At 44.1% G+C, this 26060-nt stretch overlaps 1 protein-coding gene across 1 annotated transcript; it reads right to left on the reverse strand.

Moving 5' to 3' along the window:
- Positions 1–224: 224 nt before the first annotated feature.
- Positions 225–4468, reverse strand: LOC122343060 (macrophage mannose receptor 1-like). The gene is made up of 5 exons (XM_043237366.1): positions 4346–4468; positions 4113–4151; positions 3673–4029; positions 2787–3140; positions 225–2153 (listed from the first exon to the last, which is right to left on the reverse strand). Exons 2-5 carry the CDS (start codon positions 4147–4149, stop codon positions 1789–1791), a joined length of 1113 nt encoding a protein of 370 aa, XP_043093301.1. The 5' UTR covers positions 4150–4151; positions 4346–4468; the 3' UTR covers positions 225–1788.
- Between the last annotated feature and the right edge of the window lie 21592 nt (positions 4469–26060).

A 26060-nucleotide genomic window follows, 5' to 3' on the forward strand; every position in this document is an offset into this window, starting at 1 on the left:
AAATGATGCACTTTTGTTTTTGAGGCTAATGTGAGCTAGCTAATACTTTCAACTGAACAAAAATGCAAAGTTTGTTATATAAACCTATTAGCAGACTTAGGCAGGGTAGGTAGATACTTTGTTCTTGTATCCTATACTCAGTATGTTGGGAAACCTGAAGAGAAAAGCTGTTACTCTGAAGGGTAGTTCAGACGTATTGATTAAAAAAATCTTCACAACACAAATGACACGAACACCATTTTAATCCAAAGTGATTTGGATATCATATTCTCTCTGAAGATCATGTTTTTCTGTGTCCAAATCCTTGTCTTCAGAAGCAACATAATACATTAGTGAGATATCAATATTTATTTAGATTTTCACCATAAATCCCCACTTTCCCATCTGAAAATCATATGAGGAACCTGTATATTTTTCCTTTCATATGTAAAAGTAAGTAGAGTTCAAGCACTAGAGTATCCGTTTCATGGTATCTGTTACAGATCAGCATTAGAATGATCATATGACAGTGAAAACTGAAATGAGGCTAAAAAAAATCAGCTTTGCATCATAGGAAATAGTAATATTAATTAAAATAATCTTCACTTGAAGTCACAATAGATTCATTATGAACATGACGAGCGAGCTGAAAGGTTTTTGGCCTTTAAACCTAATCTGCAGCAGCTAATTTTGTACCAGAAAATGCGATGAAAACATTATCACTAGTGGCATTGTTGAGTCTACGATAACCGATACAGAGTCGTAATCCTCCGTCCTTCTTTTCCACGAAGAAGAAACCCACGGCGGCTGGGTAAGTAGAAGGTTGGATGAAACCAGATTTGAGAGCCTCTGAAATGTATTCCTCCATAGCTAGACTCTCAGTTCGTGACAGTGGTTAAGCTTTACACAGAATTAAATCCCAAAACACCTTCAAGCCCCAGAGGTTTAAGCAAGTCTAGATGATTTAAGATGGCTAAATTAATCAAACGTTATCAAATCAACTGACTGCTGCTATCTACATGGTCAAAAAAAACAAGGGCTGGTTATAGGGCCTAGGTTTGAGGCCTGTGCAGGTCTATACCAGATATTTGCCTTTGGAAATGATTGTTGTAATATTTTTCTAAAAACCGACAAAATTTTTAATTTGTTTTGTGTCTAATTCTTTTTTTTTTTGCCTAAACTTTGTATGCTAAACCATATTATCATTAATTTTGTATTATAAAACAATTATATTTAAAACATAACATGGTTTAATTAATGCAAAGAAACAATAAAGGTTTTCTAAATTTAGGGACATAAGTTTTCATAATTTGCATAATTGTCATCTGCTTTAGATATGGGAACAAATGTGTTAAAAAAAAAAACTAAATAACCAATAAGTATTTGTGACCTGCTGAAATACATAAGCCAATTATTAAATGTAATTTTCAAGCCTTTCATAATTTGTGACATAAAATAATAATCATTAATACAACATAAGGAAATAATGACCCATAACATGCATTAAGAGCTTTTTATGTACATGTAATTGTTTTATTCTGACTATTACGTTTTGAAATTAACTTTATAGAAATTCATTTCAAAATAATTTTCTAATCATTTTTAAGTTATAATGTTGTATTTTATAATGTTAAGTTATAATGTTGTATTTTAAACTTGTTGTTCTATTTCGTTACTAGATCTTCGGGTAGTTTGCAAACTCTTTTGCGCTACCTGATTGCAGTTTTGTGAACAACTTTACCATGGGACTGACTTGCAGTTAATGCCATGGTCCTGCGGCACACGTGGTAGTAGTATGCTTTTCTGCTCTTAATTTCTGCTGCAGATGAAGTTGAGTTTGTGAGATTCAGGAAGGCTGATCCAGAGCTGATCTCCTCCAGACTGAACGGCTCCTTTTCTCTTCTCGAGTTTGCAGTTTTCTTGCGTCGTTCCGTTCCCTGGAGCCCATTTCTGATAACACACGATCTCTCCACTCAGCCAGAGCCACATGTTCATGACGCAGTAGTTGTGTAAACCCATCCACACCGCTGCAGTAGACGCCCGTTTAACCACGTTCTTCACACGATGCTGCATCTCTTCTGAATGAACTGAGACCAGATCCACGTGATTCTGTCTGCAGTATCTCAGAGCTTCGGCCCACGTCAGATTCTCTCTGATCAGAATCAGTTCAGCGTCTGGACACAAAATACACCAAAAGCAGAAACTAGAGAGAGTCTGATCAAAATCAACAGGTAAAACAAGACACTGAGGATGAATTTGTGATGTCAGACATGTAGTGAGAACTTGGTGTATTCACACCTGTTTTGTTTCGTTCGATTGAAACAAACTCAAGTTCGTTTCCCCCTGCAGTGCGGACCTTTTGGGCAGGTGTGAATACAGCAATAACACTCTGGGCGCAACAAACAATCGAAGGTGTTCGATGTGACCCAATTGCAGTTAACAGGCTCCCGTAGTTGGAGTTATGGGAAAGTGTTGCTAGCCAAAATGAAACGTATGCAAAAACCTGCAATTGCTTTCCTATACGCACTGTATACTGTCAGTATGCCACATATAAGAATATACAGACTCCACCGGATTCATATTACGTTAACGTAATAACAAATACCAACTGCACTACAAAAACTCTCCATGTTTTCGAACTTCCTGTTTTTTCCTGTTTGAGAATTTACAAACCAAACCAAAAGAAATAAACATTGTATTCGGTCCGGACCGAAGCAAGTGAACTAGCAGACTTTGCTGGTCTGAATATACCATAAGATATCTGGAGCTGATGATGGATTGTGGGTGTTTTGTGAGGACCTGCTCACCTTCATAACACACAAAAGGATATTGATCAGTGCAAGGGCAGTCATGCCATTTTCTTTCAGCATTCGATTGACTCATTGTACAATTTTCACCATTTCTAAACCCATTAGGTTGATCAGACTTCCAGTATCTGAATGAGGAGTCGCTCTGATCTGACCACTGCCATGAGTCTCTGACTCTGAACAGACCGATCCAGATCCGTGATCCAGGTAAGAGACTATCACTGATGAACTTCTGAACCTGTTGATTCTCATTCTGGTTCCTCACACTGACCAGATCCGTGTGATTCTGTCTGCAGTAACTCTGAGCGTCACTCCAATTCATCGCCTGATTGACAAAGACGAGTCCTGTGCTCACTTCAAGAAAAACAAATGAGAAAAAGATTCATAAATCCAATTGGTTATTATTGTTACACTACTTTATGGTTTGGATATGTACAGGAGCAGCAGTTTAAACCTCAGAAACACATAATTGAACCTTTTTAATCCTGTGTATGAGACTGTCATTATCACAACTGTTCATTGTTTTCACCATATAGTGCTTATTTCATCTAGAAATTTAATACACAGGCATTAACATATATACATTTATAGTATGTAAAACACAATGTATATGACAATGAATGTTTTTTGATATCCTATACACATTGTGTACGAGATAAAGTTTACTCTACAGTTCACTTAATGTATTTCAGGAGAGGATGAAAATACATTGTAAATCCCACAGCTCAGATTTAGAGTGAACTAACATTGAGTGAACATCTCAATTTAGATCTCTAAGATTTTTAGGCTCTTTAATAGCAAGTTGATCATACAGGGACAAAAAAAGGTTGTTATATTTATTATTCCATTATAATTTGGTATAGGGTGCATAAATAAATGAACTCACTGTTGTTGCAGATAAAAGGCCAGGTAAGACTACATGGCAAATCCTCAAAAGTTCCATTTGCCATAATAGCACACTCATCTCTACCTTCTGGTTGGCCAGGTGTCCAGTTCAGATAGAGCGCAGGTTCTCCTGAAGACCACTGCCATTCTTCACGACCCGTATTCTGCAGCCCGATCCAGACCAACTGAACACTTTGATCACTCACACTCATTATGAGCTCATTTAAGTCATTCATGTTGTCAACGGTGGCCAGATCTGTGTATCTCTCTCTGCAGTATCTCTGAGCTTCAGTCCAGGTCTTCTTCTCATTTATAAAGCGATACTGATGCCGAACACATTCAGATACGGAGCAGAGAGCTGTGAAAGAGAGGGTCAGATTTAGAGCTTTTTATAACAGGATCAGTCCTAATGAAACTAGAAATAAACGCAAACACACTCACCAATTAGAAGAAGAAGAAAAAGTAGAGCTTTGTCCATTTCTGGGGAAAAAAACACAGGTAAACTATTTATCAAATAGATCAAATATTCACAGATGCATTAGGCGTAAAACATTTCAGCAATAAAAAAAATTCCATCTTAACACAAACATTAATTCTCCGTACACAATTATTAAGACAATATTCATGTGCTAAACTCTAATTTTAGTTAAGGAATGAACACAAGTTTTTTTTACTTCAGAGATTGTCCGAGACTGATGTGTCTGTCTGCAGCTTCAAACTGTGTGATTGTGTATTATATCTGCTCTCATCCCTCATTCAGCATCACATCTTTGGTCTGTTACTCTAAACAAAAGCCCTTTTCATTTTTCTTCCTGCTTGTGTGCTGATATTTTTGGTCTTTGTTACTGAAATTCTCTGGAGGTGTGTTCATTTGAATGTGGTGTAGGCTGAGGATCCGCATGTTTCCTGATTAAGAACTATATTTTTCATAACTCAGGAAAAAAAACCATCTCAAATGGAAAACACCTCTTTTGCATCTCAAACTAAACAATTTTTTTTCAAAAAATTTACATCAGCACAGTATCTGTTGTTGACAGTGTAGGGTTTTCACACCTAATTTTAATTATGATAATTATGAATTGTCATTTGAATCAGCTCTCAATTCAAGTTCGGGAATTGAATCTGAAAAGATTCACGTTGGTATGCAATTCAAGTATACCTTTAAATCACTTAATACGTCCAGCGTTTTAGGGCAATTTAAATGTATGTTACCAATATGAATTTACTCTGTGATCAGCAAAATAAATCAATTGGATTCTTCGCTTTACCTCGAGCAGGTAACAACGGATCTGGGCATGAGTTTGACTTTCCAGTTACATAACACACAAACAAGAATTCGTAATAATGAAACAATTTATTAAACAGTACCTACTATTTTACAAGACTACACTGAGAAGACTAAACATAAACACATACACACACACATGCATTCATACACACATTCACGGGTTGGAAGGGAAATGAATAATTGTCTGTCCAAAGTCTGTTAGCTAGTTCTGAGATCGCACTAAGAGCACCAACAAAGCAAAGTTAGGTTTAGCCTCGCTTATATGTGTCTGCGCCAATTCAGTAGAGACGGAAAGGTAGTTTTACCACTCGGCGTGTCTGGGGAAATCCCGGCGTGCTGATTGGGCAGGCTCGTCCGTGGGATGACGTGGTCGGGCTTTCCCGGGCCGTTTGAATGAAGTCTCTCTAGCTTGGTGGTTCGCTTTGGATGAATCGGGTTGGTTATGGAAAGGGCAGTGAGTGTCCGTGGAGTGATGTGACGGAGCGGACCGGAGTCGAGGGTATCGGGTCGTTCTGGTTCGGAGTCTCCTGTTCTTCTCCAAGTTCCGAAGTTTCTCTGTTTCCTTGGCGATTCCTGCAGCGACCCGAATTCTTCTCGACTCCGCTTGACTCCGACTCGGCTCGTTCTCAACTCAACTCAGAGAGCTCTGTTCCTGCGTTTTGAGGTGCAAGTTTTGGGCCGTGCCCTGGGCAGTTGTCCAATCCCGAGGTCAAAGGGGCGTGTCCACACCTGCTTTCGACTCCGGTTTCGTGCATACTTTATCCCAGTTAGAATTGACATTCTGCACTTCTGTTCCCTATCAAAAGCTTATAAGTGGAATACACTGTTGTGCATTGCACAAACACATATATTCATTCATCACGATATTGGAAACATCGTAAGCTTCAATTTGATATCAAACATGCATTATCTAGCGCTTATGGAACGCTCTCTGTTAGAGGATTATTTAACAAGTATATAGCGGTTCCTACATACATCCCGAAACATTTATTAAGCAGTTATTTACAGATGAACCTTTATTCGTTTGAAAGGAAGGCATTTAGATTGTTCGTTTAGTGGTTTTATGTGTGTCCTGGCAGTTCCTTTATTGTAGCGAAAAGGAAAAAGCGCGCTTTTAAGGAATGTATGTTGGGACAGAGCAAACCTCCCTGGGGTTGGAAAGTGTGAGGCTGTCCTGGCCACGCGTTGATTCACCGCGAGTCTTATCACCTTTTGACTTGGTGGCTTGGTAGAACTGATCCCAGGTCAGTGCACAGAACGGGTTATCGCGCTGTCGACCAGATGTTGCGTTTTCAATCATCCCCATCTTGGCGTGGGTACTCTCGGATTGGCGAGCTCACTGCAGCGACAGTCCCTTGAGAATGTTTGGTAGACGTTGTGGCGCTCTGCATCGCTCGGCTGACCATCTTGATTGCCTTTATGGTCCGGGGTGCGGAGGATGAGCGATTTTACGACCTGGTTCTAGAGCGATTCCCCCTTTTATGGTTCGTGTCTGTTCATCGAGGCCCCACATATCCCCCTTTGCGCGATGAGGTTCCGTTGCGAACGTCATCGGGCACTGGAACAATGGACAGAGAGAACAGACATCCACAAACAACATTTCCATCGCTAACTGAACTGTGGTGCAGAAATTTGGAATTTGGGCAGATCGGGTGAAAAACTTGATACGACATTTGCGCTCGATCTATGGACTTGGTGCGGGGAGTCAATCTTATTGTCAGGACCTGACGTGAGAGAATGGTTAAGGGTGTTCCTGTAAAAGGGCCTAGAGGGGAAAAAGGGAAACAGAGAGGGGAAAGAGAAGGAAAAGACAACACATAAGGGACACAAGGACATTGAGTGAGGTTAGGACAACAAACAATGGTCACCTGTGTGGGGAAACTCCTTGTTACTAGAGTGTTGGTTCTAGCAGTGCGGTGAAGGAGCGTGTAGGTGTTGTGCTTGAAAACCTGGCTATGTGTTTCCCTAGTGGGTGAGGAATTACATCAGTGAGGTGCGATAGTCGGTCTGTGTCAGTGGGTTTGGTCTCCCCCTTTCCTTGTCTCTTGGAGCCCTGGTGCCTCTTTATCTGGTTCCGGTGTACCCATCGCAGGGCTGGCTCGCTGCGCCCCTGTCGAATCTTGATTCGGTAGGCAACAGGTGACAGTTTGTCTACGATTTCGTGGGGTCCGTCCAGTGAGGTAGGAACTTCTTTGACAATCGATGAGGGGTGTTTGGCCGTGGCTGGGCGAAACTGTAGTACCACACTTTGTCTCCGACCTCAAGTTCCTGATATGAGGCCTTCCTGTCATAGTAGTAAGCCTTACGACCTTCCGCGCTGCTTTGGAGTTGTTGCTGTGCAAAGGCGAAAGTCGTTCTCAGGTGCTGATGCAACTCTTCTAGGTACTGATGCGTGGTGTAGGCAGTGACAAGGTTCATGTCACGGGTTGGTACAGCAGGTGTAAGGGGTAGTGTCATCGTCTCCCGTCATCATTTCGAATGGAGGTACTCCGTGGACCGGTGAGGAGTGGACCTGATGGCCATTAGTACCAGGGGAAGTTTGACATCCCAATCCTTCTGATTGGCGGACACGTACTTCTTCAGCATGCTGACCACTGTCTTGTTGGCACGTTCCACCTGTCCAGAAGAGATTGGGTGGTGGCTTATGTGCAGCTTGGCTTGCACACCCAGGAGTTTCCACATTTCTTGCATGACCTCAGCGGTGAAGTGAGTTCCTCTGTCTGAATTGACACTCAAGGGCATTCCAAATCTTTTGAGAATATGGTTCATCAAGAGGTAGGCTGTTGTTTCTGCCGTGTCATTCGGCGCTGGGAGGCACTCTATCCACTTTGTGAACTCGCAGACCACATTGAGGAAGTACTTGTTACCTCGTGTCGACCGTGGCAGGGTCCTACCCAGTCTATTTGGAGGTCCGACCATGGGAAGGTCATTCCTTTCCTTTGCAGTGGTGTGCGGTGATTTGCATTCGCGGTTGAAACTGGCAACAGACCAGGCATCCTTTCACGTATTCCGCCACGTCTTGCTGCATGCCAGGCCAGTATACCACTCGTTTGAGTGTCTCATAGGTGGCCTTGGCGCCATGGTGTCCAGCGCATGGTGCATCGTGGGCGTATGTCAACATTATCCCCCTTTGGCTCTGAGGCACTACGAGCCGTGGCGTGCCAGTGGCTCAGGGACATACGTGAGAACGCCGTCTTTGAGATGCAGCATGTGCTTGATGGAGTGCAGGTGGCGGAGGTCAGAGGAGGTGGCTAGGTCGAAGTCAGAAACGGGGGCGGTAGCCGGGTCAGAAATGTGTGCACTGATGGTTTGCAGTGCTGGATCCGACGCTTGAAGGGTACTGAGATCGTCAGCAGCAAACTGTGGTGAGATGGAGATACGGGAGGAGGTGGGGTTCGCAACACCAGTGGCGTGTTGGCGGCGGGTGATGGCTGCCACAGCTGGGTTGGGTGGGTGGGAATGGAACGTCCAAGACTCTCCATGTAATGCACCTGCTTTAGCGAGGGCATCTGTTTGGTCGTTGGAGTCTTTGTCTTGGTTCTTGCTGCTTGAACTTGAAATTGCTTGTGACCTTGACATTGCCTCGGCAGTCTGTAAACGGGCAGTGGTGTCTGTGGCTTGGCACTGCAACTCCTGAGAGTTTACTGACTGGAAGGGCAGAGGTTCACGGACTTGTGTCCACAACTTCAAGTGCTTAAAGTCCATTAGTGGCTCAAAGCGATTAAGCAGGTCCTTTCCGATTAGCAGTGGGTAAGTCTTAAGGGTGAGATGTAAACTGGGTGGATGAGGTTCATCGGACCCACTGTTAGGTGGATTGGGGCCACTTGTGTCAGTTGTAGACCCGTGTGGGAGTATGCTTGAAGGTTCAGCTCACATCTTTGAAGTTTGAGGGGGCCATTTAATGTCTTTGCTCCTTCCTGGATTTTTCCGAGGAGTTCTGCTGACATTAGTGTGATGTCAGCTCCTGTGTCCAGAAGGGCTTCGACCTGATGTGGCGTTCGATGATGATGGAGAGGTAAAACTTTCTTGCCATACATCTCTCAATGAGATCACCCAGGAGTTGAGGACTGGAGTTTGGGATGAGATGGGGAGGATATCAGGGCTGATCTGCAGTTCTTCGGACGAGTGGCAGACGACCAGGACAGCACTTTCAGGAACCAGAGTGGTTTCAGCGGCAGGTGTTTGTTGGATGATGCCGTGGTTTGAAGCATCATATGGTGAGTTAGGGGCTAACTCGATTGCTGGGGTTTCAGGTAGGATTTCTCGTCCATCTGAAGTTATGGTCATTATGGTTCTTTGAGTGTGCGGGGAGGAAGTGCTATTCTCTGTGTCTGGTTGGGTCGGGTGGTCGCTGCTGTCTGCTGTCGTCCGGCTGCCAGTCAGGCTGAATCCGGCTTCTCTTTCTTTTCCCACTTCCAATCTTCCTTCATTTGCTGGAAAAACTCTCTCATCATGCTCTTCATCAGTTCTTGTGAGAAAAAAAACGGTGATGTCTTTTGCTCTTGTGTGGATTCAGTTTGAAAGTTCTTTCGTCGATTCCTTGGGCTGGTTGCTCCAGGGTGTGTTTGTGCTCTTCCCATGGAGGTTCCGTTGCCATCCCAGGAGCTCTTCCCCCTTTGGTTTCTAAAGGAGGTTGACTGATTCCACGATCTCTCCCACTGACCTTCCTGCGGTCTTGAACTGTCCCATGACTTTTCCCAGTGGCGTCCAGGCGGCGCTGTCGTCCACGTGGTCCATCCCAGCGGCCGCTTTCTCTGCTTGGGTCTGGTACCTGCGTGGAAGTCTTGCTCTCTGTGGGGCGCGTTCCACTCTTTCTTGACGGCTTGAAGCTGTCTTGATGTTGGGCACCCTCTAGAGGCAGTCTGTGACTTTGTGTGTTGAAGTCGAGGACCGTCGGAGCTTTAGCGCCTTTCTCTGCAGCCATCTTCTGTTTGCTGTAGGCTTTGTGTGCCAAGTCGCGCGCAGCTGCTGAATGGTCATTGTGCGCGGACATGCAAGCACGCCTAGATGGTGGCTTACCCCAGGATGTAGATTCCTGAGGAAGAGAGTCTTAAAGTTCATGTCTTGTTCCATTTCGGGCTCGTTCACGAGTTCCAGTATGCTCTCCTGAGTCGGCTGTAGTAGGCTTGTGGAGGCTCATGGCGGCCTTGTCTGATCTCCAGGGCGGCTACTAGTCCTTGTTCTGACTCTGGGTCATCAAATTCATTGATGAGAGCCTCTCGAGCAGGTGGTAATCAGCCTTTGTCTGGGCTGGTTGCCGGTCTAGGAAACTGCGTACATCAGGGCTTGATGTTGCTCGCAGTAAATAGAGTCTATCTATATCAGTGACGTGAGGTCTTACTTCCAGATGGAATTCGACGTCCTGCAGATAGGTTGGAACATCTGGACTACTTGGCACACCTGGGGTGAACTTGACGATGTTCCTGGCGATCTTGTCGAGGTCTTTTAGGTCCAGGCCGTGTGATGCTCTTTGGCTGGCTGGGTCCGTTTCTCTTGGCCTTCTCGCGAGGTATGTCTCTTCAGAGGGAGCTGGTGAGTGTTTCAGCATCGCCTCTTTCCCCCTTTGTTCACTTGCCTCTACAAGAACAGGAGACCCGGTCCTACTTGGCAGGGGTGACTTTGGTGCCTCCCGTGTCCTCAGTGGCTCAGCGCGCAGGTCGTAGGCGTGTCTGAGTTCCTCCTTGACACTGTCGAATTCCTCTTTGACGTAGTCCAGCTGTTGTTCTAGGCGGCTGATCTCATTCCTTGACTGGTTCAAGTGAGTCTCAAGGGCTTTGATTCTGCCGGCCTTGTCTCTAATGTCAGTCTTTGCCTTCTCCAGTAGCTGTTCTGCGTACTGGAGGTTGTTGGCAGCATTGTCAAAGTCTCTTTTGGTTTGTTTCACCTCTTGTGTGGAAGCTGCTAGCAAGGCTTTGAGCGTGGTGATCTCCTCTGGGTCCTTTCTCTCCTCATCCAGCCTTTCCTGTCGTTCCTGAGCCTCCAGTTCCAGCTGTTTGATGCGTCGCTGTGCGCATGTCAGCTCCTGTTGGAGATCGGCGGCGTGCCTGTCACTCAGTTTGAGGGTAGCGATGAGGGTCTGACTTAGGGAGCAGGTGATCTTTGCTAGCTCTTTGTTGTTGTAGCCTTGGCTTGGGTCCTGTTTCATTAGGCTCGTTAGGTTGTTATCCAGCTGTTCCTGGGTCTGATGCTTTAGTGTTTCCATGCGCCTTGGGTAGGAGGCTGCTGGTTGCAACACTTAGCCATGTTTCCAGGTCTTCCCAGTGACCAACGTTGTCTGCTGTGTGAGACATGTTTTGGTGCGGCGAGGGGGAACGTGACTGACACAGACCTGGAAGAAAATAACAACCAAACAAGGCAGAACAGACAACAGCAAGGAAAGACAGAGGTGTAGATGTTTGGTGTCAGTTGATGCTAAATGTGAGGTGTCAGGTGGGTGTGGTTCTCTGTGACTGTAATCCTCTGGTGGGTGTGCTTCTAACTGGCGTTTCTGGGGGAGACAATTAGTAACCACACACAGGACGACAGAGAACAGAAGACAACACAGAACAGGAAGAAGGGATAGCTGGGCGTTTCTGTTCTCCTGTAACAGGCGGTCCTTGCTTCTTTTCTTCTCCTTTTTTTTTTTTTTTTTAGAGAAAGGGAGGAGCTACCTGTAAGAGACGTAAGAGAGGGAGATAGAGAGGGAGAGAGAGAGAGAGAGACAGAGAGGGGGGGGAGGTAACACACTCTTTCCTGGTCAAGGAAGGAGGGGGTTAGGCTCTATCACTGTCTCTTTTCCCTAAGTTAGAGGATGCTTTTAGGAGTTTCTAAATGGGGATTTCTAAGTACTAAGACTGCGATTGCCATTAGAATCTCCTCCGGGCGAGGATAAAACAATAGCAATGACAGTGTTAGCTTTTAGTTGGTTAGATTGACTCCGTGCACCAAGTAGATTGTTCCTGGGGTCGTGTTTACGATTCCTCGTCGATCGACTTTGGTTTCGGCTGGGTAGGATAACACGCTGAGAAGGGAAGGTTTGTGAGCATGAACAATTTGAAACAATGTCGTCAAGTTTCACCCGATACTGATCAGAAATGTCTCAAATTAAATTCTTTGCTTTCCTGGTTCCCACAGGTGCGATCTCAGAAGCAGCAGCAGCAGTCAGATCAGAGGAGAGGAACAAGAAGGGAGAGAAGAGAGAGTTGCTTACACTGTAAACAAAGTTGACAAAGTGTGATGCTGTTAAGCCTGATACCTAATGGTTGGTTTTACTATGTTGGTGTGATGAGTTAAGTCACCTGAGGGTTGAATAGGCCCTAACCTACTTATGGGTGTCGCCAAATGGGTTTTAGCAAAAGGGGTTTAGACCTAGGCTTTGGTGATGAGGCGATTAACCCGTCGGAGTACAGCGGTGTGGCTCCCGTCTGGGCGCCCTGTGCTCCTGTAAGGTCAATCAGACTTCTGTCCGACAGTATTGCAGTGAGCCTCTCAAACAGAGTCGGCTTTTGACACAAAGGTGCGGGCCCACGGTGGAGGTGTGTCAACGGCTGGCTTGGACTGACAAGGCTGCGGGGCAGAGCCCTGGGTTACTGATCGGTTTCCCCGATTCAGCAGCTGACAGGGTGGTTTACCCGAGCCTCCGTCCAGGTCAGCTCGTGTTGACTCCTCCTCCGTTACACAATTGCTGATGCCTGCTGCGGGTTCACTTACAATGCTAGGACAGAGAGGCCTGGCTGGCCCCAGCTGGCACAAGGTCACGTTCAAACGGGGTCCTCACTCGCTGTGACACCTCCGAGACAACCGTCCCTGCACCAACCTAGCACTAGGGGAGTGCTAGCTGCTAAGCCCTAAGTAAGGGAGAGACCCTGTAGAGAGGATTGAGAGGGAGGCACTCAACTGTACACACCAACGTAACTGCAAATGACTTGAAATTTCTATTTGGTAGCGATAATTAATGATCAAAACTTCCTGAGGAGTCAAGCCTGAATTAATCACTAAGTATCTTCTGCAATAGAATCCGGGATACTATGCTTGGAATAGTACACGGAAGTTCAAGTCGATTATAATTGAAAATTTATGATATTGGTATTAAATTATAAAGCAATTATAATTAAATAAATCCCCAAAATAGCAATTATGTAGGGAGCCACCTAATTTGCTAAATCTGAAATTAAAATTCCAAACCAGGATTATATTTAAGTGATGCGTTATCACGACTATAAAGGCAATTATAATTAACCAAATCACCAGCTGAAACTAAAATTTTCAATCAATAACGGCAGTTAATAATTAAAATTCAATGCAATTATCATCAAAGTATTCAAAGCAATTATAATCAAATGAATCAGCAACTATTGTTGCAATTTATGAATATGAACCTAATGCATTTAGTAAATGACATTATGGTTTCACATTAGCAATGCTAGAAAATTGGTAATATTTCCTGATCTCATTAAATTAATAAAAGCAGTTATACTTGTTGATGGCAATGTATCATTGAAATGCTAAGGGTAAGAGAAAAAAAAAAAACGTTTCTTGTTAATACCAACGGTTATGGCAGTTCAAACATTTGTCAACATTCTTCTCGGTAAGGGAAGGTGAGGAAAAAGGGATAAACGTGAAGGGGAAAGGAGGAGGAAGCCCACTATTGTGGTTTCGGCGTTCCGATGTAACTCACACACCATAAACACACAATGCATTCAACTCAATGGACAACAGAGGTCTATTCGCTAAGAGCTAGCCTGATGCTAACAGTTTGCATAGGTTTCAATGCCAACACATTAGATTCAGTTATCCTAGCCTCTGTTCACGAACTTCAAATATGGCGCGGAGGACTGCGCTTGCGCGCTTTGAAGTTAACTCGAAGCGGCGTCCTAGGACTTCCGCGTCGTTACTATGGATACGTGCAATTCGCTATTATACGAGTTCGGCCCACCCGAAATGACGGCGCATTTCGCAATGAGTAAACTCGATCAGCTTCGTCTAGCACTGACAACTTCACTTGCTAAAGTGAGGCACTTTTACATACATATACTGCAATTAAACGATGACGTCATTGGACCGCGGCGGGTCTGCACAGTTTATTCACTTGATCAAGAATTTTCTTCTCCCATATACTTCCGCGTTCTGACGCTCTCTGCGTTACGCTCGGTTTCACTTCTTCCAGTGACTAAATGGCAAAGGATTACTTAGTTAGCTACTTCTAAGCTCCTGCCAGGGAGGAAATAGATTCATATGACAGTGGAACTCGCACTGTCATAGATTAACAAAGGCCTTATGGAAAATAACAAGGAACACGCTTGCTTTTTCCCTCGACGCGCTCTAACGCGGATCTCTGTCTCTATGGACAAATATTACGATTACTGCAGTTTTCACAAAGTCTTCACAAATCACACGCACTTTCACGTGTTCGCATGTCAAAATAGAGTGCGAAATAACAGCAATTTGTCTCTGTGTCTTAATCTATTCTTCCGGATAAAATAGAAAAACCACGAAATCACGAATCACAAATTTATGAATTATGAACCGAAAATCAAATCTTGCCCGCATTCTCCACCATTATATGTAGGGTTTTCACACCTTCTAATTTTAATTATGATAATTATGAATTGTCATTTGAATCAGCTCTCAATTCAAGTTTGGGGAATTGAATCTGAAAAGATTCACGTTGGTATGCAATTCAAGTATACCTTTAAATCACTTAATACGTCCAGCGTTTTAGGGCAATTTAAATGTATGTTACCAATATGAATTTACTCTGTGATCAGCAAAATAAATCAATTGGATTCTTCGCTTTACCTCGAGCAGGTAACAACGGATCTGGGCATGAGTTTGACTTTCCAGTTACATAACACACAAACAAGAATTCGTAATAATGAAACAATTTATTAAACAGTACCTACTATTTTACAAGACTACACTGAGAAGACTAAACATAAACACATACACACACACATGCATTCATACACACATTCACGGGTTGGAAGGGAAATGAATAATTGTCTGTCCAAAGTCTGTTAGCTAGTTCTGAGATCGCACTAAGAGCACCAACAAAGCAAAGTTAGGTTTAGCCTCGCTTATATGTGTCTGCGCGCCAATTCAGTAGAGACGGAAAGGTAGTTTTACCACTCGGCGTGTCTGGGGAAATCCCGGCGTGCTGATTGGGCAGGCTCGTCCGTGGGATGACGTGGTCGGGCTTTCCGGGCCGTTTGAATGAAGCCTCTAGCTTGGTGGTTCGCTTTGGATGAATCCGGGTTGGTTATGGAAAGGGCAGTGAGTGTCCGTGGAGTGATGTGGACGGAGCGGACGGAGTCGAGGGTATCGGGTCGTTCTGGTTCGAGTCTCCTGTTCTTCTCCAAGTTCGAAGTTTCTCTGTTTCCTGGCGATTCCTGCAGCGACCGAATTCTTCTCGACTCCGCTTGACTCCGACTCGGCTCGTTCTCAACTCAACTCAGAGAGCTCTGTTCCTGCGTTTTGAGGTGCAAGTTTTGGGCCGTGCCCTGGGCAGTTGTCCAATCCCGAGGTCAAAGGGGCGTGTCCACACCTGCTTTCGACTCGGTTTCGTGCATACTTTATCCCAGTTAGAATTGACATTCTGCACTTCTGTTCCCTATCAAAAGCTTATAAGTGGAATACACTGTTGTGCATTGCACAAACACATATATTCATTCATCACGATATTGGAAACATCGTAAGCTTCAATTTGATATCAAACATGCATTATCTAGCGCTTATGGAACGCTCTCTGTTAGAGGATTATTTAACAAGTATATAGCGGTTCCTACATACATCCCGAAACATTTATTAAGCAGTTATTTACAGATGAACCTTTATTCGTTTGAAAGGAAGGCATTTAGATTGTTCGTTTAGTGGTTTTATGTGTGTCCTGGCAGTTCCTTTATTGTAGCGAAAAAGGAAAAAGGCGCTTTTAAGGAATGTATGTTGGGACAGAGCAAACCTCCTGGGGGTTGGAAAGTGTGAGGCTGTCCTGGCCACGTTGATTCACCGCGAGTCTTATCACCTTTGACTTGGTGGCTTGGTAGAACTGATCCCAGGTCAGTGCACAGAACGGGTTATCGCATGTCGACCAGATGTTGCGTTTTCAATCATCCCCATCTTGACGTGGGTACTCTCGGATTGGCCGAGCTCACTGCAGCGACAGTCCCTTGAGAATGTTTGGTAGACGTTGTGGCGCTCTGCATCGCTTCGGCTGACCATCTTGATTGCCTTTATGGTCCGGGTGCGGAGGATGAGCGATTTTACGACCTGGTTCTAGAGCGATTCCCCCTTTTATGGTTCGTGTCTGTTCATCGAGGCCCCACAACAGATTAAAAACAATAGCAAAAACACATGCAACTTTTTATTTATGGCAATTATAGGCACAGAGAACATTGATATGTACAAAGGTTATGTTGCTTCCTCTTAATACTATCAACCTTTTAACATTACGGTGTTCCAACGCGATCAACATGTACATAAAGATCTCCAGTAACTATACATGATTGTTCACATTCACTTATGCTATTTTATACTACAGTAGTGTAACAGAAGCTACATGAGATGGCACAAGTGGTCCCGGAAGCAGTCTTCCCAGATGTCCTGCACTGGGTGCACCAACAAGACATGAGCAAAGCTCCCGGACAGGACCAACGTTAGCTGAAGTTAAAGCGCACACTTACTGTTTCCCTGGTGCTCAGCGTTCTTGATGTTTCTGATGATCCTGAACGGCGTCTTGATCATCAGTGCTTGGTTAACAACACCAACGACATCCGTAGACTCTGAAAACGTATGATCAAGACAGTTTGAAGAACATTGTCCACAACAACGATCATCACGTCAGGACCGCTTTCCAGAGAAGGTCATGGTGTAAAGAACAGAAACTGCTGTTTGTTAAAAAGGATTTTAGGATTTAGGATTTTCTGTGCTAATGGCGTAACTTCTGTCGGACAACATCTCCAGGACACTACACTCCGTTTGACTAGTGAGTCAAATCTCAAATGACTGCTATGATGGCTTTGTTCTACCCACTTAAGTGATAGAAGTACTTGCATTGTCCAATCTGTAAAGACTGTGTCAAAATATAAGTAGGACTCAGCCATAGAGGTGGGGACTGACATCGAAGCCTTGAAGGCTCCCGAAATGGCTTCCCAAGTACCCAGATTCGAAATGGACTCCCGAACTCCCTGATCCAGCCAGGAGGCCTTCCATGTCTCTGTCATGTGACAGCCTCCAGGTGATTAAATAAACTCATCGCGAATGTTTGGTTTCATCCTGTTGATTTGATTGCACACCTCTCGTAAAATCGCAGCTTCCCTACATCTGCCGCTTTTTCAGCACGAAATAGAGTGCCCGGTTTCATCAGAGTTGTACATGTACAAAAGTAAAATGGATCTGGTTTCAAAGCCAAATACGACAACATCAATCTGGAGGTATTTTGGTTTCAAACCAAAAGAAAAAAGACAACACACCAACATGCTAATATGTTGTATGCGTAAAAGAGAAATAGCTTCAAAATGTTCTAACACGACAAACTAGCGGATGGACCTGAAGACACACCAAAGCACTGAATTTGGAGAAAATTTTAAGACATTCACAGCCGCACATTGGTCTCGTCAATTTTCAACGCAGGCTTTTAAGCGATCGACAAAGTCTGATAAAGTCTGCTGGATGACAAATGACTATGTTAGTCTGAATGAGTCTACTCGTCCACACCTCTGTTATAAGCATGAGTCTCATTAAGACTGCTCATGGCTGCAGTGTTGCAACAATCTATGATGTTATCAATTATGTCCAGAAAACAGGACACAGGTTTAACTCATTTAAATGACTTCAGCTCAATGTAACACTGTCAGATATGCATTAGAAATCTCACTTATCTTTTGTTCTGGCTACAGATTTCTTAAAAGAATTGAATGCAGATTTACTCTCAGACCGCATGGTGGATGGCTTTACAATACCACTGGTTTTGGGCTTAAGTCTTGGTTATAATAATTTAAATTTACATTTATAATAATTTACATACAAGGAATTGCACAAAGATGCATAATAGAAGATTGTTGAATGAATAAGAATTACAATTAAATTATCGGAAACTGCCATCAGACCAAGCTGAAGGATTTGTGAGATATCGTTAACTTGTAGATCATTTTTATTGTATTATCAACCCAAGGAACACACACGTATAATAAAAAGGGATTTTATTAACAAAAGGCATAGACAAGAGTAACTAACGTCTACTAAATAGTTACAGCGAATGGATGAAGTGCAAAGATTGATAAATAGAAGTGACTGAGTTGGATGTCACGATAGATGTTATCTTCTACGTTAAACGTAAATTTGCAAAGCATATCTGGTTTATTCAAATTTGTAGTTTGACCACAAGAACAACAGCAATATTTATTTATGCACAGAGCACATTTAAAACACAACTAAGGCTATTCCAAAGCTTTGTTCTCGCAATTTTTAAGTTTGATTCTGGGAATTAAGAGAAGGCAGAGGTCACTTGATCTCATGTATCTAGACGGGGTGTATGGATGCAGCAGATTAGGGAGGTATGCTGGAGCTAGGTTTTTGAGGGCCTAATTATACAAATAATAACAGTTTAAACAGTTTAAAATAAATTCTAGGCTCACCAAGGTCAGCACGCTCCGTTGTCTGACTCCCGAATCCAAGCCACAAAGCAACTGACAAAAATTTCCGCCCACGATGACGTCGAGGTATATTTCAAAATGTTTGAGTCAACGGCCCGAGCAGAAGGATGGCACCCCGACGACTGGGCACGGGTGCAGGCTCCTCACCGACTTGAAGCTGCAGAAAAATACTCGGAGGTGCGGAGGGAGATTCTCTCTCGCCCGGGACTGTTCTTCATATCTGCCACCCGGCTGTTCCATGACTGGCAGTACCAGCCCCATGTCACAGCCTATGCTATGCCCAAGCAGCCAAACTCTTACGCCTGGCGCAACATTGAAGGGGATCCATCAGCCAGTTATGTAGTGGAGCATGTTGTAAATGACCACTTTCATTTTGTCTAGAATTTTCCAGTGATGTTCTTTAGTGGTCTGCTGATACTATAATGCTTCTTAGAAAGCCTTACAGTCACTGGGGGAAAAATGAAAGAGAAACTTTCCAAGCCTTTTTCTTTTTTTACTTCTTGGGGAGGATCAGCAATTTGACTATAAAAGTCCAACGCAAGGCTTCACACATATTTAATTGTATAGGTAGTTTTTTATAGGTAATAATTTTTACATAATGATGTTATTAAAACTACCAATAGATTTTAGAATTCTAGTGATGAGAGTCTTTAATGATTCCAAAGGTATATTTATACAGCATTGGATCCATCAAAAATTTCAGCAGTAGTAATTTTGCATGTAGTTCTCAAATGTGTAAAGGGACAGTTTAGAATATCATAAAAAAAAATGTTCAACCAACTGTCTCACCTCATTGACCTGTTTTGTTGTTTTTTCCTCCCTCATGTGCCAATATTTGGTAATTTCTGGTCATGTATGATTACTAGTTTATCGTCCTTGTCTGTCAACTCCTTGTTAGACCCCCTTCTTAAAGCCTAGTCTGTTCATTCAGCAGGATCGTTATTGTTTGTGTGCTTTGTGTAAATAGTAAAAGTTTGGAGGTGACAAAAAAAGGGAAAATGTATATACAATCCACAAGACGGTGCTAAATCAAAGAAAATAACAAATCAAAACAGCCTCCAGCTACTTAGTTTCCCCTAAGCTATCTAGAAACAGAGAAATATGAAAAGGGAAGGTCTTTAGCGTCTGAGACGCCCTAACTAAACTACACTCGTTTAGCCAAGTACAAGAGCGCCCCAAACTTAATGCATAGAGGCAGAATCCTAAGTGTTGTAGTGTATGTCATGTGACGTTCTTGTCCGCTTCTCCACGGCCTTGTAACACATAACGCATGAGCAAATGTTTTAGTGTGGGGGAAAAGGGAACTAAAAGGAATAAGCTGATTTGGTGACACACACCAAAATGAATGCAATACACAAGGATAGCCAAAAATAGCGAGCAACAAAAGGGAGTTTGTTAGTGGTCTGGCGGGCTCTTTTATCTGGGGTGGTCTTGACCGATTGGAGACTGCGCTGATGAAGATTGAGGGTGACAGGAACCAATGACCAGTGACTAAGAAGTTAAATTGCAAAAGAACAAGTAGAGGGGAAAAACCACGACACAACACAAACACGTAACAGTTGTTCTGTAATGATTTGTTCATTAAATACACTGCATTATTATTCTGTATTAAATGCACACAGACTTAAGTAGTTTAAGTCTTTGGTTATTTTAATTGTGACATTTAATAAAAAACAACCAATTCACTCAACAAATTAGAATACTTCATTAAAGGCATGTACTCAATAGTTCGTATGGGCTCCTTTTGCTTTGACAGCTGCCTCAATTCTGTGTGGCATAAAAGTGATCAGTTTGTGGCACTGCTGAGGTGGTATGGAAGCCCAGGTTTCTTTGACACTGGCCTTCAGCTCATCTGTTTCATCTGAGATGTGTGAGTGATTTCAGGAAAATTGCCACATTCTCAACTCTAGTACATGCACTGTAGACAGTGAAGTTTATTTTAATAATTATGAGTTTACAGAAGAGGAGATGAGTGCAGAACTTTTTTTAAAGCCGTATCGACAGGTTCAACTGAAAATATATACAAGAAACTCAATGAGCCAGGACAGATCCTGTGTGTGGGTTTGTGTGTGTGCATAGACATACATTTATGTAGGCCTGCTGTAATCCTGAACTCTCCTGCATGATCAATCCTATAAAACACACAATGTCATTATACACACACATACTCTTTAACTAAATGTAAAAATAAAATTTAAAAAAAGTGCAAAGAAAAAATTATATATACATATATATATATATACAGTCATGCTGCTGTGTTAAATATAGCCATCCATTTCAGACAGGAAATTAAGTGAAAACTTTTATGTTAACTATTAAATAAGGCAAAATTCTGGGTTTACTGTTTCAAAATGGGAGGTTTGTAAGGACATCTGGTCCTCCCAAAGATGTAAAAACAAAGTTGCACACATGCACAAGCATATACATACACACATACACACACACGGAGCAGGGTGAACTCCTATACAACATACTTCAGTTTGTCTAATGAGCAAGTTGAGTCCTCTAGTTTTTCAGAGAGCAGCTTCACTCCTGAATCTCCAGGATGATTGTAGCTCAAATCCAGCTCTCTTAGGTGTGAGGGGTTTGAAGTCAAAGCTGAAGACACATAACCACAGCCTTCCTCTGTCAGCATACAGCCAGACAACCTACAATTGATATGAATTTGTCAACTATTTATTTTTACAATTTCAGACCATCAGGCCTTGAATTTTTTCATGATAACAGCAAAAACAACTTAATATCATACCGATAAGAGCAAAACTTCATTCAGAACTGTTAAGGTTCTACTTTTACTTGTACACACTCACAATAACAACAAAATGTGTTTTGGCATAAAAAAGAAAACAATGTGCGCTTTGTGCTGTAGCTTTCACTTTTAATGCCACTTCAGAAATTAGTCTAATCTGATTTTTTCCATGTGCTTAGAGCGTATGTTAGAATATGTAAACCTATACAAAAGGTAAACACAGATTTTCAGCTCCCAATGCTTAATGAACTGTAAATAGTATTATATCTACTAATGTTACTAATAGGGTTTAAACATCTACCAAATCTACTAATAGGTAGATTAACTACCTTAATCTGCAAATGTAAAAAGTACAGTTTATATGCACACTGCAAACAGCAATATTACTCACTAAAGGAAAAGTAAAACAGAAGAAGAAAATAAATACTCTTCTACTTTTTAGAAGGGTAACTTGAATAAAACTTACAAGTAGCTTGTCAAGATACAGTTTGAGAGTAGCTTCCCCAACACTGTTATTCTGTTGGGATGTTAAACTCACTCAAGAAGACAAGACCAGAACGAAACTGACATATTTAGTTTGATCAGATTAGTACATGTTTATTTGTTTTCCTAAATACCTCAGAATCTCCAGATGACAGTTTGGACTCTTCAGTCCTTCAGAGAGCAGCTTCACTCCTGAATCCTGCAGGTCATTGTTACTCAGGTCCAGCTCTCCCAGATGGGAGTCTGATGATTGTAGAACTGAAGACAAACTTTTGCAGCACTGACCAGTGAGATTACAGTTGACCAATCTAAACAGAACAATAAAGCAAAACTAAAAATAATTAACATTCCTCAGCACACATTACATGACCCAAGACACATTCTGACTGACATTTGCACTCATAAATACACACATTAGCAATAAAACAGATACATCTTATTAAGAGTAACTGACAACAACTAAATTAATTAGTAGTCACTGTTGATATTGATGTTTCTAAACTCCCCTAATTTACTTCACATAATAAATTAAATAGAACCATATATATAAAAATATATAATAGGCTATTGTGACGAAGTCGGCTGCCCCTCCTCTTTATTGTCATCATCACCCCGCCCTTTATTCGCCGCCCTTCACCAGGCTCCCGACGGGAGTGGGTGTGTTTGAGAGGAGGGGCGTGGTATTGGTCAGGTCTGGCGGCATGTGACGAGGCACACCTGAAGGAATTTAGCCTCGTTACCGCCGCCGTTAAATACCCAACGCGCTCTCCTCTAGAGACCGGTCTCTTCCCCGTGCATGCATGCTGGTGTCCTCGTGGGTCCAGGAAGGGTGCGTGAAGGAGCTCGCTCCGCCGTTAGAGAAGCGAGTCGTGGGACCACGTAGTCCAGGCGATGACCCCCGTATAGTCCAGGCGACGACCGCACCCGTGTACCGCTGACGGGCCAGGATGCCGAGCCGTTTTATCCTTACTCTCTGACGACCGGAGGAAAGAAGCGACGGAGATGCCATGGAAGAAGCCGCCGCCCCTCGCGCTCCGAACAGGAGAGGGGAGCGTGTCGCCACCGGACTCCGCCCTTACCTGGACCCTGCCCCCTGGAGCACTACCTGCCTTGCACTTCCCCCGGCAGCACAACGAGGACACCACTTCCCCCTTTTTATTTGGACACTTTCCCCCTGGACACTTTATTTTGTATTTATTTTGTGTTAATAAAAAGCCTCCGAGGCCTGATGCCACGCCCACTGTGTCTGTCGTTGGCTCCTCCTGTCACACTATACATAGAACAATTACAGCTACAAAGTATGATTACAATTGTTTCACTCTTAATGCATTTTATTTCTTTCCTTATGTATTAATTTGATTTAATCTACTCACACACACAAACAACATTGATTCTAGCACTGCCTGACTTAGCCTGACAGCTATTCAACATAAAAACACAGTCAACCAATCACTCTTTATTTTAAAAGGTACTTTGTAAAATTAGTGTGCAGTGATCAAACAAACATTTTTTGTGCATGTTTAGGATTTTACATTGATATTAGAACATGAGTCAAAATGTTAGGCAAACCATTTGTATACTGTCTATACTAAATGCTGTAGAGTAAAGGAACAAGGTTATAAAGCTTATATTTACAAAAATCCTCTGAGGATCGCCACCTTGTTTGGGTAGCAGTCGAGGCGGGGACCTCGACAACCCAACCCCTGGACTCAGAATCTAGTTCTAGGGACATGGAACGTCACCTCTCTGGGGGGGAAGGAGCCTGAGTTGTTGAGGGAGGTCGAGAGATACCGGCTAGATATAGTCAGGCTCACCTCCACGCACTGCTTGGGCTCTGGAACCCATCTCCTCGAAAGGGGCTGGACTCTTCACTACTCTGGTGTTGCCCGCAGTGAGAGGCGGCAGGCTGGTGTGGGCTTGCTCATAGCTCCCCAGCTTAGCCGCCATGTGTTGGAGTTTAACCCGGTGAACAAGAGGGTCGCCTCCCTGAGACTTCGGCTTGGGGGGAGGACTCTCACTGTCATTTGTGCCTACGGGCCGAATGGCAGTGTAGAGTACTTGGCCTTCTTGGAGTCCTTGGGAGGGGTGCTGGAAAGTGCTCCAACCGTGGACTCTGTCGTCCTGCTGGGGGACTTCAACGCTCACGTTGGTAATGCTAGTGACACCTGGAGGGGCGTGATTGGGAGGAACGGCCCCCCCGATCTAAACCTGAGTGGGGTTCTGTTGTTGGAATTCTGTGCTAGTCACGGTCTGTCCATAACGGAACACCATGTTCGAGCATAAGGTGTCCACCAGTACACGTGGCATCAGGACACCCTAGGGCGGAGGTCGATGATCGACTTTGTGGTTGTATCATCCGATCTCCGGCCGCATGTCTTGGACACTCGGGTGAAGAGAGGGGCGGAGCTGTCAACTGATCACCACCTGGTGGTGAGTTGGATCCGTTGGCGGGGGAGGAGGCCAGACAGACTTGGCAGGCCCAAACGCACCGTGAGGGTCTGTTGGGAACGTTTGGCAGAGACCCTGTCAGGAGATCTTCAACTCCCGCCTCCGGCAGAGCTTTGACCGGATCCTGAGGAGGCTGGAGACATTGAGTCCGAGTGGACTATGTTCTCTACCTCTTTGGTCGACGCAGTCATCCGGAGCTGTGGTCGTAAAGTCTCCGTGCATGTCGTGGCGGCAATCCCGAACCCGATGGTGGACATCGGAAGTAAGGGATGCCGTCAAGCTGAATTGAAGCCTGGTTGGCTCATGGGACTCCTGAGGCAGCTGACAGGTACCGGTGGGCCAAGCGGACCGCTGGCCGGGTGGTTGTGCAGGCAAAAACTCGGGTCTGGGAGGAGTTCGGGGAGGCCATGGAAAATGACTGGCCATGGAAAATGATCGGACGGCCTCAAAGAGGTTCTGGCAAACCGTCAGACGCCTCAGAAAAGGGAAGCAGTGCCCTGCCAACACCATATACAGTGCTGATGGGAACCTGCTAACCTCGACTGGGGATATTGTCGGGCGGTGGAAGGAATACTTTGAGGATCTCCTCAATCCCGCCAACTCGTCTTCCACTGAGGGAGCAGAGGCCGGGGACCTGGGGGGGGGACTCGACCGTCACCCTGGCTGAGGTCACTGAGGTTGTTGAGAAGCTCCTCGGTGGCAAAGGCACCAGGGGTGGACGAGATCCGCCCGGAGTACCTCAGGTCTCTGGATGTTGTAGGGCTGTCTTGGCTGACACGCCTCTGCAGCATCGCGTGGAAGCGGGGGACGGTGCCTCTGGACTGGCAGACCGGGGTGGTGGTTCCTCTTTTTAAGAAGGGGGACCGGAGGGTGTGCTCCAACTATAGGGGGATCACACTTCTCAGCCTCCCTGGGAAAGTCTATGCCAGGGTACTGGAGAGGAGAATCCGTCCGATAGTTGAACCTCAGCTTCAAGAGGAACAATGCGGTTTCTGTCCTGGACGTGGAACACTGGACCAGCTCTATACCCTCTTCAAAATTCAAATTCAAATTCAAATTTTATTTGTCACATACACATACATACATGGTACGACATGCAGTGAAATGTTTTTATAACCGTCCAGCATCAAAATAGAAACAGAAAACAGAATTTAAATATATATAAATATAAAATATATGTATAAAAATGTATAAAAGTGTGCAAAGTTTAAAAAATAAAAAAAAAGTGTAAATAAGTGTAGAATATAAAAATATAAAGTGTAAATGTAAAGTGTCTGTGCGAATGTCCAGTGCAAAGTGGCTAGTGCAATTGTCCAAAGTAAGTGGTGAGTATCTGGGGAAAGAGGGGTAAACATGGGAATCCCGGTGATTAGGTGCTGGGTGTTCTCTGGTTCAGACTCGAATGGCCTGCGGGAAGAAGCTCCTCCTCATTCTCTCTCTGTGTTTGCCTTCAGGGAACGAAAGCGCTTTCCTGAACGCAGCAGAGAAAAGAGTCCATTGTTGGGATGGCTGAGGTCTTCCACGATCTTCCTGGCTCTGGTACAGCACCGCTTGTTGTAGATGTGCTGCAGCACAGGGAGCTCAGTGCGGATGGTGCGCTCAGCTGACCGCACCACCTTCTGAAGGGCTCGCCTGTCCTGCATGGTGCTGTTTCCAAACCAGGAGGTGATGTTTCCCGTCAGGACACTCTCGATGGTGCAGGTGTAAAGTTCCTGAGCACCTGAGATGGGAGTCTGAAGTCCCTTAAGCGCCTCAGATGGTATAGACGCTGCCGGCCTTCTTCACCAGGGTGT

Source organism: Puntigrus tetrazona, chromosome 4, assembly GCF_018831695.1.
Source record: "Puntigrus tetrazona isolate hp1 chromosome 4, ASM1883169v1, whole genome shotgun sequence".
Taxonomy (NCBI): Eukaryota; Metazoa; Chordata; class Actinopteri; order Cypriniformes; family Cyprinidae; genus Puntigrus; species Puntigrus tetrazona.